The following is a 14,856-nucleotide window of genomic DNA, read 5'->3' on the forward strand; positions in this document are numbered from 1 at the left end:
TTGACATCATATTAGAAGGGGATTCCAAGCAAGTGATTGATGCCATTAACAACAGTGGTCCTTCATGGAGCAACTACGGACATGTAGTGGGTGACATTCAGGAAGTAAAGAAGACATTCAGAACGTGGGAAGCTCGACATGTCAAAAGAGGAGCGAATGAAGCTGCCCACAGGCTAGCTAAGGCAGCAACCCGAGATGTAGGAGAGAGAATTTGGCTAGAAGATATACCCAACTCCATTTTGGATGTTGTTACACTAGAGCAATCTGCTCTATCTGTATAGAGCTTTAAAGCTCTTGTTTTTTCCACTATTGATAATAAGAAGAGATATCTTGATTCAAAAAAAAAAAAATAAAGCCATCATTGAAACTTCCCCTTAATTTTGAAAACAAAACCTCTCATTGTGTAAAAATAATTAGAGAATATATTGATTTGATTGATTTGATTAAGTAATATTGTTTATTAATTTTTATTATATATATATATATATATAAGTTTCCATTTCCCGCCAAAACTAGAGAGCCGAAATTTAGAGGCCTTCGGGAGAGAGAGAGCCAGAGGTAGATGATGAGAATGGGCATGGATTACGGCTCTGTAGACCCAAGCGGCTACATGGACGTCTTGGCCCCGTACTTCCCCCGACAGGTGTTCCCAACCATCGAAGAAAGCTGGCTCACGCTCACTTCTTCGCTCTTTTGCTTCTTTTCTACTCCACCAGGCCAGGATCTCGCTTCTCAGGTCTCCCTCTCTCTAATATGCTCACCGAATTTTGCTGATTACTCTTCTTTTTGCTGTTGTTGTTTAGGACACCTAGTTTGTGAGTTGTGGATGTGGTTGGATGGGGATCTATAAGGCATTTGAATTTCAGCTCTAATTTTATAAATTTGGCATGAATTACTCTTGCTCTGGAGGATCACGCTTTAGGAATTAGCGTTCCCAGTGCTATGAGCATCCAATTAATGGACAGTTTTTGGTTTAATTATGTTAATGATGTGCTAATCCAGTTGTTAAATCAACAATCTCAAATCAGTTTAAGTTTTTGGATAACTAGTGATTTAACCTGTTATTATCTCGAGTTCAAACTTTAACTTTATAGTTTACCCTTATTTCAATTAAACATTTCATATGTTAGAATATTAATTAAATAATTAAATCAACAATTTCTTATATCGAGATAATTGGTGATTTAAGAGGAGAATAGTTAGTTAAATTCTATAAAGGTTTTAAATTGCGTAAAGAATGTTATGGCGATTAAGCCTTAAGTATCCCTTCAGGTTTGGCTTTCCACTGATTGGATTTAGTATTGGTAGTCATCTTAGGGAATTTCATTATTCAATGAAGAAGGTTGACATTTGAATTATGCCAACAGATAAAGGATGATGATGGTGTCTTCATTTTGCCGATGGATTTTCAACAATTTCGGAAAATATGCGATATTGAGGAATTTTACTTAATGTTGGAGGATAAACCTGAAATAGCTCTCTTATGTATGAGTGCTGCAATTCACAAGGTACAAAATAATAGTGGTTGGAAATTTATAGAACTTTCGTCTCATTTCTTTCATTTTTGTTTTATAAAAATACCTTTTGGACTATGATGTTAATCACTTACACTGGAAACAGGTTTTGTTGACCATATGGGAGAAAAAGAAGCTGGAGGATGGTGCAAAAGTTATTATACGTCTGCACAACTACCCTGAAACTATGATTGCTTTAAAGAACTTAAAAGCAGCTTATATTGGTAAATACTTGTAATTATTGCCTTACCCAAAAGAAAAAAAAGAAGCTTGTATTTGCCTTTTCTGATATTAAGCACCAGTAGAAGCTATATATTTGAGAAAACAATATAGATGATATTACTTGTTGACATTTGTTGGTGCCAACAACATTGCAGACAAGCTTGTATCTGTCCGTGGTACTGTAGTAAAGGTTAGCACTGTCAGGCCTCTAGTGAGACAAATGAGTTTTAACTGTGCAAAGTGTAAAACAGAAATTACGCGTATTTTCCCTGATGGAAAATTTTCACCACCAGCCAGTTGCACTTTTGATAGGTGCAAGAGCAAAACTTTTAATCCAATTCGAGCTACTGCTCAAACAATAGATTTACAGAGAGTAAGGTAGGTTCATCGATGTTAACTTCTGCTTTTAAGTATTTGTTTTTTCAGTATTCATAGACGTGTATAGAATTTCCCGGAACATCCTTCTTTCAAATAACATTTTTTGTCATTATGTTTCCTTGTACTTCTCTAGGCTTCAGGAACTTTTGAAGCCTGAAGATCATGAAGAAGGCCGGATGCCTCGAACAGTGGAATGTGAACTGACCCAAGATCTTGTTGGTGCATGCATACCTGGAGATGTGGTGACTGTCACTGGAATTATCAGAGTAATTAACAATTACATGGATATTGGAGGAGGTATGATAAAAGGATTCCTTTGATGCTGTATGTTTAGTTCATTGACATGTGTGAACTTTGGTTGATGATTTATTTCTTGTATCCGTGGAAACTGTATCAGTTTGGTTTAACCACACTTCCTTTATTATGGATAGCAGTGAATATCTGCTAATGCTGTTTGGAGAAAACTTCATTATTTTTCAGGAAAATCAAAAGACAAAAATCAAGGGTTTTACTATTTGTATCTAGAAGCAGTTTCAATAAAAAATTCCAAATCACAGTCTACACCTGAGGATTTGCAAGATCCTAATTTCAATGCTAGAGCCACGGAGCTGTTTGATTTATTCTCATTTTCTCCAAGGGATTTGGAATTCATTGTGAAGTTTTTGGAGGAACATGGTTCAGATATCTTCAGGCAAATACTTCAGTCTATATGTCCATCTATCTATGGACATGAGCTTGTTAAAGGTAAAGTTATATGTATTCTATTAATTATTGTGTATATGTTTCTAAACTTTCATGATAAGTCAATTTTCTGTAATTGTATTATTCCTTTTTCCCCACTGCTTATTCTTTTTAATTACCATTATTTTGATTTTGTCCCTTTACACGGCAATGAATATTGACTAATCCAAAATCCAATGTTCTGCATTTCTTGCTTGAGAAATATAGAATGTGCTGATCTTCTTTTTTAGAATCTCCAATCCAAGTTCTGGTCTTAATGAGTTGCAGTTGGAGCAGATACAACATTGTAATTTTTACAAATTCTTGTTCTTAAAATGCTTTCCTTCCTATACCAATCCATATGCAAATATGGTACCTCAGAGTTTCCTTTCACCAGTGATATTTCTTTAAGTTTTCACTGATATGTGCTAGCCACACCTATAATGGTGTTTGATGTAACTCTTTTGGAAAATAGCATAATCATGAACATATAATTAAATATGATCTACCTACTTTCTCAGGTTGCAGACTAGATTATTTTTTCTCTGAACATGTATCTGAAATTGATGTTTGGAGTGGTGTTTTTATACTAATTCCTGTTTTTTCAACAGCGGGAATAACACTAGGACTGTTTGGAGGCGTACGGAAGCATTCAAAGGATCGTAACAAGGTTCCTGTCAGAGGAGACATTCATGTCATAGTTGTTGGTATGTTTAGACTCTTTTTCTTTTACTTTTTTTGGGGATAAGATTTAGACTCTTTGTCAATGGAACTAAACCTTATCAATTATCTTATTCAAAGTAAGAAAGCAAATAATTTTATTTCAAAATTATCTTGGGAGGAGAAGTTGAACTTCTACCATTTTAATTGCCAATTTGCTAGGTGATCCTGGACTAGGCAAGAGCCAATTACTGCAAGCAGCAGCTGCTGTTTCTCCACGCGGCATTTATGTTTGTGGCAATGCCACTACTAAAGCTGGCCTCACTGTAGCTGTTGTTCGGGATCCCATGACAAGCGGCTATGGTTTTGAGGCTGGTAGTTATTTCCTGTTTGTTATATTATCATCAAATCTGATGTCTTGTTATGTCTGCTGCATTGAAATATGAATTCCTTACTAATGATTTAGGATTGACTAAATTTCACAAGTATTTTTTTTTTTGTAAGTCATGCAATTCATTAATAAGAGTAAAGGGGCACAACCCTAGTACGCATGATGTATACAAGAGAAAACCCTCCCTAATGATATAAAGAAGAACAAAAATAATTGTAAAAAGAGAACTGCCACAATTAATTAGCTGAAGTTTTCATGCACAAACAAAATCTTATGAATGTAGCCAAGCATCAGAAATTTCTGACATGATGGTTAAGAAAGAGATGGACATAATTTGTCTGATTCTTGTCAAATACTTGATTAAGCTACTAGTAATGATTACTTTGTAAGAAAATGATGGGAATTAGTAACATCTTTCCAAGTCCAGAACATATGGGACATTGGGACCCCCATGACTTCTGCATTTTTGACAATTATAAATCTACCTTACTCAAAGTGTTCTCTAGCTACAAAATGGAGAGACATTAAAAAGAAAAGGTCCAAATGATTCTCCAAAACTTTTATACTGTTGCTAATACATGGAAAACTTTAATGCTTATCCTAACAAGTGCATTTTCCAATAGGTGCCATGGTACTTGCAGACAGTGGATTATGCTGTATAGATGAGTTCGACAAAATGTCTGCAGAACATCAGGTTTGTCCCACAGGTAATCAATTTTTCTTTTAATGATTTGCCCTCTTTAGGACCAAAATTAGACTCTCTTTTTTTATTGGGATTACCGCAGGCCCTACTGGAAGCCATGGAACAACAGTGTGTCTCTATTGCAAAGGCTGGACTTGTGGCAAGTTTATCAGCACGAACTTCTGTCTTAGCAGCAGCAAACCCTGTTGGTGGTCATTATAAGTAATTACATTAGATTCAATTTGTTGATTAATTAGTTATTATTGGACTATTCTTTTGCTGATATTAGATGTCTCGAAGAACTTTCGTTCGTTGTGGGCGATGAGAGGATTTGCTTATGTTAAGTTGTGACACTTTAAACTAAATTGTTAAGTAGCAGAAGTATATTTTACTACTATTGTGTGATGCATGCAAATTATGCTTATTTTTTAGAAACAAGTTAATGAATATTAATATCTAATCTCCAATTGCAGCCGTGCAAAAACTGTGAATGAGAATTTGAAAATGAGTGCTGCTCTCCTCTCACGATTTGATTTGGTCTTCATATTACTTGATAAACCAGATGAAGTTCTGGATAAGCAAGTCTCAGAGCACATCATGTCAGTAAGTTGTCCTATCTGGCCACTTGTTATCAATTGCATGATTATGAGTGAATCACATGTTACTCAAATCTTATTTAAGGTAGATGTGTATGGTAATACTATGTTTTTATCTTAACCATTAAGCCTATCCTACAGTCATAGTGACAGTTTAGAAATTGATCACTCATGACACTCAATGGGTTTTGGAAATATATATGAAACTTCATACCAATTGTGCTAGAATTGCTACTTTGTATTAGAAAAAAGTAAGCATGTGTTGTCATTGCTGTGAGATTAATCATTATCAACGGCATATGGAATATTTGTAAGTACCTTTTACTATTTAATATGCATGAAATTGTTTAACCAGATGAAAATATTAGGTTTATCTGTAAAGTTGTTCAACAAATTGGTGTCTTTTTCCAAAATTCTGGTTCTTGAGGACCATAGATACTTCTAGGTAACCTTTCATGTGCAACTGAACTGAATTCAACCAAGTGTTAATCCTAATTAAATTGGGTATTGGCTATGGATCCTTGTCAAATATTTAGAGCGTATCACATATATGGTAGCCTTCCATGTGTTATTCACTAATATGATTGGCTGGATATCTGTTTTGTAGCTTCATTCTGGATATGGAGAACATTCACCGGCAACAAAAAAGCTCCGTAGAGGTAATGTGTCCACATTTTTTCTCCTCTATCTGTGGCTTAGCAAGGTAGTATCTCTACTTATTATTGAACTCAATTTCAAAATAATATAGTATTTTCTATGTAACTGTATATGTTTGTGCTTCGCAAGATGCAGCATCACAGAGTGCTGGAGGCATAGATATGAGTGTAAATGGTGGTTCTTTAGTATCTAGGTTGAGACTTGACCGAAAGAAGGATGGTGATTTTGTTCCATTACCTGCTCAACTTCTTCGCAAATATATTGCTTATGCACGGAATTATGTCTTTCCTAGGTGATTTGCTGTAATCTCTACCTTGCAACTATAATACAGATATTTGCTTATGCAAAATATATGCTTTAATTCCTTATTTTTGTTCCTTCAATTTTCTAATTTTAATTCTTAAAATCAGAATGTCAAAGCCAGCAGCGGAAATCCTTCAGAAGTTTTACTTACAACTTAGAGGCCATGATACATCGGGTGATGGTACACCAATAACCGCCAGGCAACTGGAAAGTCTAGTGAGGCTGGCAGAGGCTCGAGCTCGGATAGAGTTAAGAGAAGAAATAACACCCCAAGATGCAATGGTCAATACTTACTCTATGATCTATCCAGATGTTAATATCATCAGTCCTATTACTACTTTTTCATAGAGATTTTTAGCTCGTAGATTGAATTTGAAAAATACAATTTAGCCCCAAGTTGTTATTAATTAGATTAGGAAAGTTATCAACTTTAAATCCAAACACCACAATATCAATACCAAAATCCAAACAAACAGAAAATAAATGAACTCAAAGATTTTGGTAGCGAAATGGAAATCTTTTGAAGAATATTTCAAAAGTAAAACCACTCTGAGGGTCATCCAACCCCAAAGGCATCTATAGAAGACTTGTGTTACAAATGGTTGATTTTACTTACAAAACCTTTGTAACTCTCAAGACTCAATTTGTAACACCGGCAAACGACCCGTTCACCTCTTACCGCAATAGCTCCAAAACCTCTAGCATTCTTCTATGTGGATCACTTTCATGAACGAACCTCATTTGTCAAGCCAGAAATCTGGTGGCTGTAGGCTTTTCTGTTTTTTGAACAAAAGAAACCGAGAAGGAATAAATTGTTTAAGGCTCGAAGGTGTTTAGGAACTTCTCCAAGTACAATGAAAAATAGCCTCCCTTGCTTAAGAAAGTCGTGACTTATGAGGCTTATATAGATGGGGAGAAAATAGAAGTTTTTTAGGCTAAGTTGGCTAGAGTTTAAAACAGCATGCCCTAGTTTCGTTTGAATGTGAGCTAGGGTTTCACAGTTTTCGCATAGCGGTGTTCGAACGGGTTGCAATCGAGTGTCTCGGATTTGACTCGATGACCTTCCTGATCAAATGCTACGCAATGATTGCGATCAGGGTATTCTGTGAGTTTTCTAATTTAGCCTCCTTCAAATTGGAGGTGATCACTCTTGTGATCAAGCCATTTTAGAATATGAATTTTGAAGTCTTCATGCTCTCGTTCGAATGCCTTCCGAACGTGCTTACAATCAACACATTTTGCCTTGCATATCGATCTTTGTAAACTTTGTTTGAATGCCAACAACATAAAACCTACCAGAATTATCTGGAGATATTTGACAACTGTGCAGGGAAGCTCAATGTTGAAGTGCCCTTGCAAAATATAAGTTTTCATGATTTGAGGAATTATCATGTAGTACTTGAAACAACCAAGACTAGAAAATCCAGTTTGAACCTAGAGCTCCTTTAAAACATAATTTTTCATCAAATATATTTATGTAAATTCTGTTTAAATTTGTTATGAAGGTTACATAGTTTGCTTTATTTCGGCATTCATGTCCTAAAATATGACAAGAACCATTATTTTATTTAAAGGTTGTGGATCAAAGTAAAAATTCTTTTCAGCAATAGCATTGGCAATTGACCGCTATTATATATGAAATTTAGATCAACTAAACCTTTTGTTATAAAATTTCTAGATCTGTCTTATTATAGAATGTACCTTGCAGGATGCAGTCGAAATAATGAAAGAATCCTTGTATGATAAGTATGTTGACGAGCATGGTTTTGTGGATTTCGGTCGGAGTGGGGGTATGAGTCAACAGAAAGAAGCAAAACGGTTTTTAAGTGCTCTGAATAAGCAATCAGAATTGGATCAGAAAGACTGCTTTTCAATTTCTGTATGAGCTCTTGTTTTCCTGTAGTTTCTAGCAATGATTTTTGCTCTTTAAGTCATGCATATATATTGTGGTATTTCAGGAAATTTACGGTTTGGCAGATAGGATTGGCCTAAGGGTTCCTGATATTGATACATTTGTGGATAATTTAAACAGTGTCGGCTATCTACTCAAGAAAGGGCCAAAGACATACCAGGTATAGTCACGTTGTAAACTCTGAAGACTCAAATCCACAGTTGCAGGCCTGCCATTAGTTAATTAAAAGTTGGGTTAGAAAGGATATACATTTTTTTGGTAAACATAAAAAATGTAGCGTTGAAATCTTCCTCAGCTGGGTTTTATTTTCATTTTCATTTTTCCCGTATTTTCATTCTTTGAAAGTGAACAACCTACTTGAGGTTGGAACCAGCCATGATGGTCTGGAAACTCTGGCCACTGAACCAGATTGCTAGGTAATATCTCCGATTGTTGTTCATTTACAATTGTGATAAGAACACAATGCCCTTTTCTACCTAGGGTTGATAATGCTATGAATATGAACACGAACAAAAGGGCAATGGTCAAAGTAGCCAATATGTGAATGACTGTATATCTTCAGCAATTATATATGTATCAATCTATCCATGTTTAATGATATGCAACTTCTCATTAATCATGTATTTCTTACAGGTGCTGTCCTCATCTTATTCACAAAGCCAATCGTCAAGGTTGAGGGGCTAAACTGGAGCAGCTCTAAATTTATAAAACCATTCTCCTGATCTATGGTATAAGGTCTAATGCAGTCCCTGATGCCAAAACATCCCAAAAAACATGTAGAGAGAGAGTGAGGCAACCACCAATGCAGTTGACTGATCATAGTTGTGTGTGCTTTGGTTAGTCTTTGATGGACTCTGTTCCTTGCTCTTTGCATGTACTTAAGAACAGCAAAAGATGAGAAGTACAACACATCTACGAGAATCCGTAAACAAGCATGAAGAAGGGCAACTAAAAACTTAAGACAGCCCCGTATTCCTTTCTTGTATACAAGACCATATTAGTTCTCAGGTAAGTAGTGAAAGACAGGTTTTGAAGAAGTGCAGAGACAGGTTTTGAAGCTGCCTGCTTAGACAAAACATCAAACAAGGTAACAAGTCAAAAAACTTTCAAACTTTGCACGATAATGCAGGTTCAGAAAAGCCAGAAGAGAAAAAACCACATCTAAACATCATGATTATACTATAAACATTCGACGGGCTGCATGCACCCTGTTTCCTTTCAGCATTGCTACTGCATTTATATCACAAAACTGATATTAATATATGCAACCTCAATTTTGGCTGCTTCATTGGGCTGTTTTTGTTAAGTCAGACCCCAATGGAGTATAGTTTGTTTAGAGTACTAGTAAGTAGTGGTTATAGCAAACCATGTTGCTTTACATAACCATTGAGACAAGTCAAATTGGTCTTCATGGATTTAAAAGAAACTTATCAGCCTTTTAAAACTCATAAACATTGCTTATTTAGGGTTGGTCCTTTTCCCCCCTATTTTTGTAGTAATTTTGGTCATACACGGTGACCTTGTGTTCAAATTGTTTTAGATAGTGAAAAACAAATTATTTGACCTCCATTTGGTGAAAACACACCACAAGGACTGAGAATTTTTTGTAACTTTATACAGTAAAATATTCATATTCAAAAGTGAAGTTTGAAGGTAGATACGTCCCGGAACTTATCTAAATTATATCATAAGCCACTGAAAACAAATTATCTTCTCGGAATATTGTTTAAAACAAGCTCTTTAACAAATCAATTATTGATAAGAGAACTATACAATGTGTGGCTTTGCCTTTTCCGTCTCTCACATTCTCCAAGTGTTTGATATTCGGCTCACCCCTCAGGTTTAGACAGCAGAGTCTTGCAATGTTTTCCTTTTTACCTTTGCCATGATATATATGGGCCATGTGGGAAGGAAGACTAACCCGTCTTATTCCAGGTTGCATATAAGGCAATCCTTAACATCCAATTTACACCTTAGAGTTCGTTTAGCCCTCGATTTTGCAGGTTAAGAGCATGTTTCTAAACAAAATTGTAAAAAGCGTCTCATTTGGGAACGAGTTTTTTAAAAAACTGGTGGTTTGAAAACATAGAAAAATCTTTGATTTCAAATTGCACGCTAGGGGATTGGTTTTAAAAAACAAACGATTTTAAAAGTTAACACGCAATTTTACCAAATGCTTATTTGTGTTTTTGAAATTGTTCTAAAATTGTACATTTTGAAATCACTATTATTTTAAATCACATGTTTTGAAAAATGAACCCGATTAAAGTCAAGTCACTTTGACTCAAACCTGACTTACCAAACACAAATCTATATCCGATCCTATCAGAGTATAAGGTCGAGTGATTTATGCATAAAATAACATACTACTCTTCATTCTTATAAGATAATGCGAAAGAGCAGACTTTTACTAATACACACTTGTTTACCCTTTAGTTTATTCGAAAAGACAACTCAAGGCATAGAAGGAAATCAATGATTTTTATTATTATTATTATTATTATGGCAGAAACAGAAGTATGATTCTGACCCCCTTTTAATTTTAAAAAATAATTTTACACTTGACCACAAACCCTTTTAGATAAGTTTCAAATAAGTTACCTGCTATGCTGATTAGTCTTTGATTATTTCCATCTCTTCTACATCATCCAATTGCTTCACTAGAAATTAGCCCTACAAGCTAAACTATATTATATATGAACCATATATAATGGATAATCTTGACAAATTCTGGTGATAACTTAGAAGTACTTGAAAAGACAGATGAAAATTATATGCAAAACTCTACCCTTTGTTTTAAAAACAATAAATAATAAAGAAAGTTAAATAATGATGTGGATTACTAGACAAGTTAAATAACCATAGCTTATCCACAAAATAAAGCGACTCTTTTGTAGTACATAAATACCCTTAATTGCTATCCATAATTTGCAAAAAAAAAGAGGAAAATAAGAGTTTGGAATCAAACATCTATGCTTAGGCATATTATCCATAAGTTAATTCCTACGAAGGAGGGAGGTTTGGGGTTGAAAAGACTTGAAGTTTGGAATCAAACATCTATGCTTAGGCATATTTGGAGCATTTTTGCTAGGTCTGGTTCCATTTGGGTTGCATGGGTAAGAGAAAATCTTTTGAAGAGAAAGAGTTTTTGGAGTGTAGGCATTTCTCAGAACTGTTCTTAGAGTTGGAGGAAAATCTTGAAGCTGAGAGATATTGCCAAAAGATTCTTAAAGTTTGAAGTTGGGAATGGGGATAATATTCATACGTGGCTAGATTTGTGGCATCCTGCAGGGATATTAATTGAGCAATATGGCTTTAGGGTTGTTTATGATGCTCAAAGTAATATTGAAGCTAAACTGTCTTCTGTCATCTGCAATGGAGATTGGTTTTGGAGACCTGCGAGATCAGAAGCTTTAGTTGACATTCAAGTTAGACTTTCTGAAGTTTGCTTGGGCCAGTTTGATAAGCCTATTTGGCTTGGTTCTAAGAAGGGTGTCTATGTTAGTGCAGAAACTTGGGAAGCTCTTAGAGAGAAGAATGCAAAGGTTATTTGGTGGAAATTGATTTGGTTCCCCCTTGCTATCCCTAAACAGGCCTTTATCTTGTGGCTTGCAATGAAAAATAGGCTTCTTACAGGTGAAAGGTTACTTAAATGGGGTTATAAGGGTGATATTCAATGCTGTTTTTGTCATAGTCAAATTGAAACTCGTGATCACATCTTCTTTGAATGCAGTTTTAGTTCTAGAATATGGAAATATTGCATGGTTCGTTGCAGGGTGGATAGGCCTCCTATTATTTGGGATCATCTTGTGCAGTTAGGATGTAATTGCTGGGGCAATAAATCTCTTAATTGCTTGTTATGTCTGGTGGTTTTTGGTTCTGTGGTTTATAACCTTTGGCGTACCAGAAATGAGATTAAACATGATGGTGTTCCCAAAACTGAAGAGCAATTGTTGAAGCAAGTTTTTTGGGAAGTTAGGTCAAGGATTGCTGTGAAAAGAGGTTTTCCTAGATCTAAGGAAAACCTTTTGTTGTGCTCTTTGTGGAATCTACCTGCTACTATTCTTTGTAATTTTGATTTGTAGGTTGTTTCCCCTGTTTTTTGCTTTGTGAGGGGTTGTTTCCTCTGTTTTCTTTGTAAGGGGTTGTGTTCCTTGACTTTGCTAGGAGTTGTATCTGTGCTGTGGAGTTGCTCTATTTTGAGCTTTGGTTTAATGAAATACTTATTCATCTAAAAAAAAAAAAAAAAAGAGGAAAAATATGGCTGAGACTACCAAATCTATTTATTTCTTTGCTATTTTCTATACCTTCATACTCTTAGTAAACGCGGGTAAATAGTTTTTTTGTTTTTTGTTTTTTGTTTTGCAGTATCCATGCGTGGCCATAATTAAGTAAATTCTATTTTCAAATCCTTTAATTAGAGAGCAGATCATATTGTTGCTGTTAGCATGTTACATGATTAGCTGTGTTTTAATTATTTTGTGAGAATATAATATGCACGCCGCTAATGATTTTGTGAAGTACAACTCCCAACTTGGGTTGCCTATGAGATTGTGATCGATGAGATATGTTGTTGTTGTTTTTTTTTTTTTTTTTTTCATTAATAAGTATTTCAATGCATTTTTTTATGTTCTTTTATATTAGTATTATTTTGTTCTAATACTTATAAAAAAAAAAGTATTATTTTGTTCTAATTATTTCTTTGTATGGCAGAAGAAGCCACAGTAGATAACAATTGTAGGCAGCGAAAAGTTTCTTTTCTTTTCAAAACTTGTGACGAGAGATGCAAGAATGAAGCACATGCAGTGAGTAGGAAATGCGAATGGTCTTTTATAGTTTTTCCGTCATGCTTCTGCTACTTCTGTTGAACGGGAAATGCGTATGATCAGAAATGGGCTTGCTATTAATTTGCTAAGATGTCCTTCTACTTAAACTAATTAAGACTTTCTCCCTTTATGTATATATTATAGGCCATGTTCTCTTTCTCTCTCTCTCTCTCTCTCTCTCTCTATATATATATATATGCCATGTACCACGTGTTCAATGGATAAATGTATGCTTGTTTATTATAGTGTATTAGACGTCTTTTTTTTTTTTCTTAATTTATTTTTATTTATTTTTTATTTTTTTATTTTTTAAATTTTTTTATCGTCAAATTAAAAAAGGGTTACAAGTGAAGGAGAGGGGAGGAGGGAGGGAGGAAGACCCTTCCCTCCTCTCCAAAAGACCACACCATCGGTGGTAAAAGGCCTCACAAGGAGGAAGGAGTTCTCTAAATTTAACTTTGAAAATGCATTTATTTTTTTACTGAATTAGCGACTTTTTAAAATTACCAAATATCAAACTCTCTAAAAATATTTCGCTAAATATTATTTTTTGTTAATGTTGATGCACAATTTTCCGAGATGGTGACGTGGCACGCCTAGAGGTGGTGCTGACAACTTTGTAGACACTTCCAGCTACAAAAAAAAAAAGAACAAACAGGATTAGAGCCCCCGGTGGTGTCCCGGCGGGGGAGCTCCGATGCCTAAGTCAGAACGTGAAAAAAGAATGTCTAAGCAACCAAAGTTTTCAAAGCTAAAATTGCGCTTACCCTTGATGGAAATTAGGACTTGTATTTATAGGCATGGAGTAAAATTTGTTTCCCGCACGTCTTGGGATCTCTATCCCTAAGTATCTGTTTCGCAGTTATTTGATTAGGGTAGGAATCCTGGGACAAAGTGATAAGATTTTGAGTTAAATAACCTTTTGAATTTGAATAACAGCTTTATCCCGCTTGAGTAGGGATTGTTTGTAGGTAAATAAGCTTCTACGCTGTAGAGAGCTTTTTTGAATGTGAGATAACGTTTACTTGGACCAGTTTGAATATTTGCATATCCATAGTTGTAAAATGATAGTTTCACCCTTGGCTCTTGACTATTTGCTTTCGAGTTACGTCTCGGATTCAGCATCCGATACCTACCGAGGAGTAGTCTCGGATTCGTGTCCGAGACCTTCTCGGTTTACGAAGCCACCTCGGGGAAAGCTTGTCCAAGGACTTGTCGGGTATTTTGTTTTAGCTTAGATCGGGTTTGGGACCCGTTGGGCTTTAAGAGCAGATCCTTGGCCCAACAGTTACCCCCCAATTTCCTGATCTGAAAGATTATGGAAATTTTTTGTTCCTGGATGGATCGGCGTTCTGAAATTATACTTGAGTAACAATCTGAGACCTTTGAGGCAGGAAATTTGAATTTCGAATTTTGGCGGGAAACCTGGCACCAAATTTTGCCGAGATGGTAAAGATTGAAGAGGCTGCTTAAGTTGTCAAGTCCACTCGAGATGGATTTGTTGGTCAGATTGAGGCCAATAACACATCCTTCCGCGCAGTTTACACCTTCCCACAAACAGCAATCTGCACTTTGATTCCAGTAGACCAGTTTTGTGGACAAATCACTGCTGAATACGAGGTTGTTCTTCATTTGCAATAATAAGGATTGCTGATTGCCAAGACATTGTCCAAACGCCACAAAGATATAGAAGGTGAGCTGAAGTGAGCAAAGAAGCATCAAGAAATGCCATGAAAAGATTGGATTTCTCATTGGAGGCTGTAGTGAGAGACACCCACACAATAGAGAAATGAAAAGTTGATGAAATTAATGGCGGATTCAGAAGAGTGAGGACCAAAAACCACTGGTGGATAAGAAGTATAAAAGGATTTGCTTCAATAAATGTAGAGGAAGATGGAGAGAATAGCAATCAGGAAAAGTCAAAGGAGTAGCAAAATCTGTGGGCAGTCCACGAAGCTCAATCAATATTGTCCCAATCCGCTTTGCTTTGAAAAT

At 35.6% G+C, this 14,856-nt stretch overlaps 1 protein-coding gene across 1 annotated transcript; it reads left to right on the forward strand.

Moving 5' to 3' along the window:
- The first annotated feature begins 527 nt into the window (after nucleotides 1-527).
- On the forward strand, nucleotides 528-9,484 carry LOC132161664 (probable DNA helicase MCM8). The gene is made up of 17 exons (XM_059571834.1): nucleotides 528-736; nucleotides 1,368-1,508; nucleotides 1,621-1,738; nucleotides 1,892-2,114; nucleotides 2,248-2,411; nucleotides 2,595-2,858; nucleotides 3,446-3,541; nucleotides 3,717-3,869; nucleotides 4,509-4,579; nucleotides 4,671-4,789; nucleotides 5,041-5,170; nucleotides 5,771-5,822; nucleotides 5,956-6,112; nucleotides 6,231-6,405; nucleotides 7,832-8,002; nucleotides 8,082-8,195; nucleotides 8,669-9,484. The coding sequence occupies exons 1-17, from the start codon at nucleotides 563-565 to the stop codon at nucleotides 8,717-8,719; spliced, it is 2,373 nt and encodes a 790-aa protein (XP_059427817.1). The 5' UTR covers nucleotides 528-562; the 3' UTR covers nucleotides 8,720-9,484.
- The last annotated feature ends 5,372 nt before the right edge of the window (nucleotides 9,485-14,856 follow it).

This window comes from Corylus avellana, chromosome ca9, assembly GCF_901000735.1.
Source record: "Corylus avellana chromosome ca9, CavTom2PMs-1.0".
NCBI classification, from domain to species: domain Eukaryota; kingdom Viridiplantae; phylum Streptophyta; class Magnoliopsida; order Fagales; family Betulaceae; genus Corylus; species Corylus avellana.

What these genes read in the sequence shown, in the direction of transcription:
- LOC132161664 (XM_059571834.1), top strand. Translation starts at nt 563, where the DNA reads ATGATGAGAATGGGCATGGATTACGGCTCTGTAGACCCAAGCGGCTAC. An exon ending in TCTCAGAGCACATCATGTCA is followed by an intron (nt 5,171 to 5,770) that starts GTAAGTTGTCCT and finishes TCTGTTTTGTAG; the next exon opens with CTTCATTCTGGATATGGAGA. An exon ending in AAGACTGCTTTTCAATTTCT is followed by an intron (nt 8,003 to 8,081) that starts GTATGAGCTCTT and finishes GTGGTATTTCAG; the next exon opens with GAAATTTACGGTTTGGCAGA.